The following is a 234-nucleotide window of genomic DNA, read 5'->3' as shown; positions in this document are numbered from 1 at the left end:
CCTCGCGCAGCGCGTTCAGGGCCCCGCGCGCATCCCGAATCTGGGCCAGTTTGTCCTGCAGGCCTTCGTAGTACACTGGGGAGGGAAGGGGCGGCTTCAGGAACCCCCTCGGGGCACAGCACCCCCCTGCGCCGCGCCGGCTCAAGTGAAGCCCTGGCAGCCACCCGCTCCCCCCGGGACACCCCCACGTACGCCTGCGCTCGTCCAGCTGGTTGAGGAGCTCCAGCAGCTGCG

At 71.4% G+C, this 234-nt stretch overlaps 1 protein-coding gene across 1 annotated transcript in view; it reads right to left on the bottom strand.

Moving 5' to 3' along the window:
- Window positions 1-6: 6 nt before the first annotated feature.
- Window positions 7-234, bottom strand: part of HGS (hepatocyte growth factor-regulated tyrosine kinase substrate) — a gene marked incomplete at both ends in the record, with an annotated part of 5,491 nt that continues 5,263 nt past the window's right edge. The window contains 2 exon segments of the mRNA XM_010187970.1: window positions 7-75; window positions 193-234. The exon segment at window positions 193-234 is cut by the window's right edge and continues 37 nt beyond it. Of these exon segments, the coding sequence (XP_010186272.1) occupies window positions 7-75; window positions 193-234 (111 nt within the window).

The sequence above is a fragment of the Mesitornis unicolor genome, unplaced genomic scaffold (assembly GCF_000695765.1).
Source record: "Mesitornis unicolor isolate BGI_N332 unplaced genomic scaffold, ASM69576v1 scaffold34327, whole genome shotgun sequence".
Classification (NCBI taxonomy): Eukaryota; Metazoa; Chordata; class Aves; order Mesitornithiformes; family Mesitornithidae; genus Mesitornis; species Mesitornis unicolor.
The sequence above is the reverse complement of the archived record's forward strand: the minus strand, read 5'-3'. Positions and strand labels throughout refer to the sequence as shown.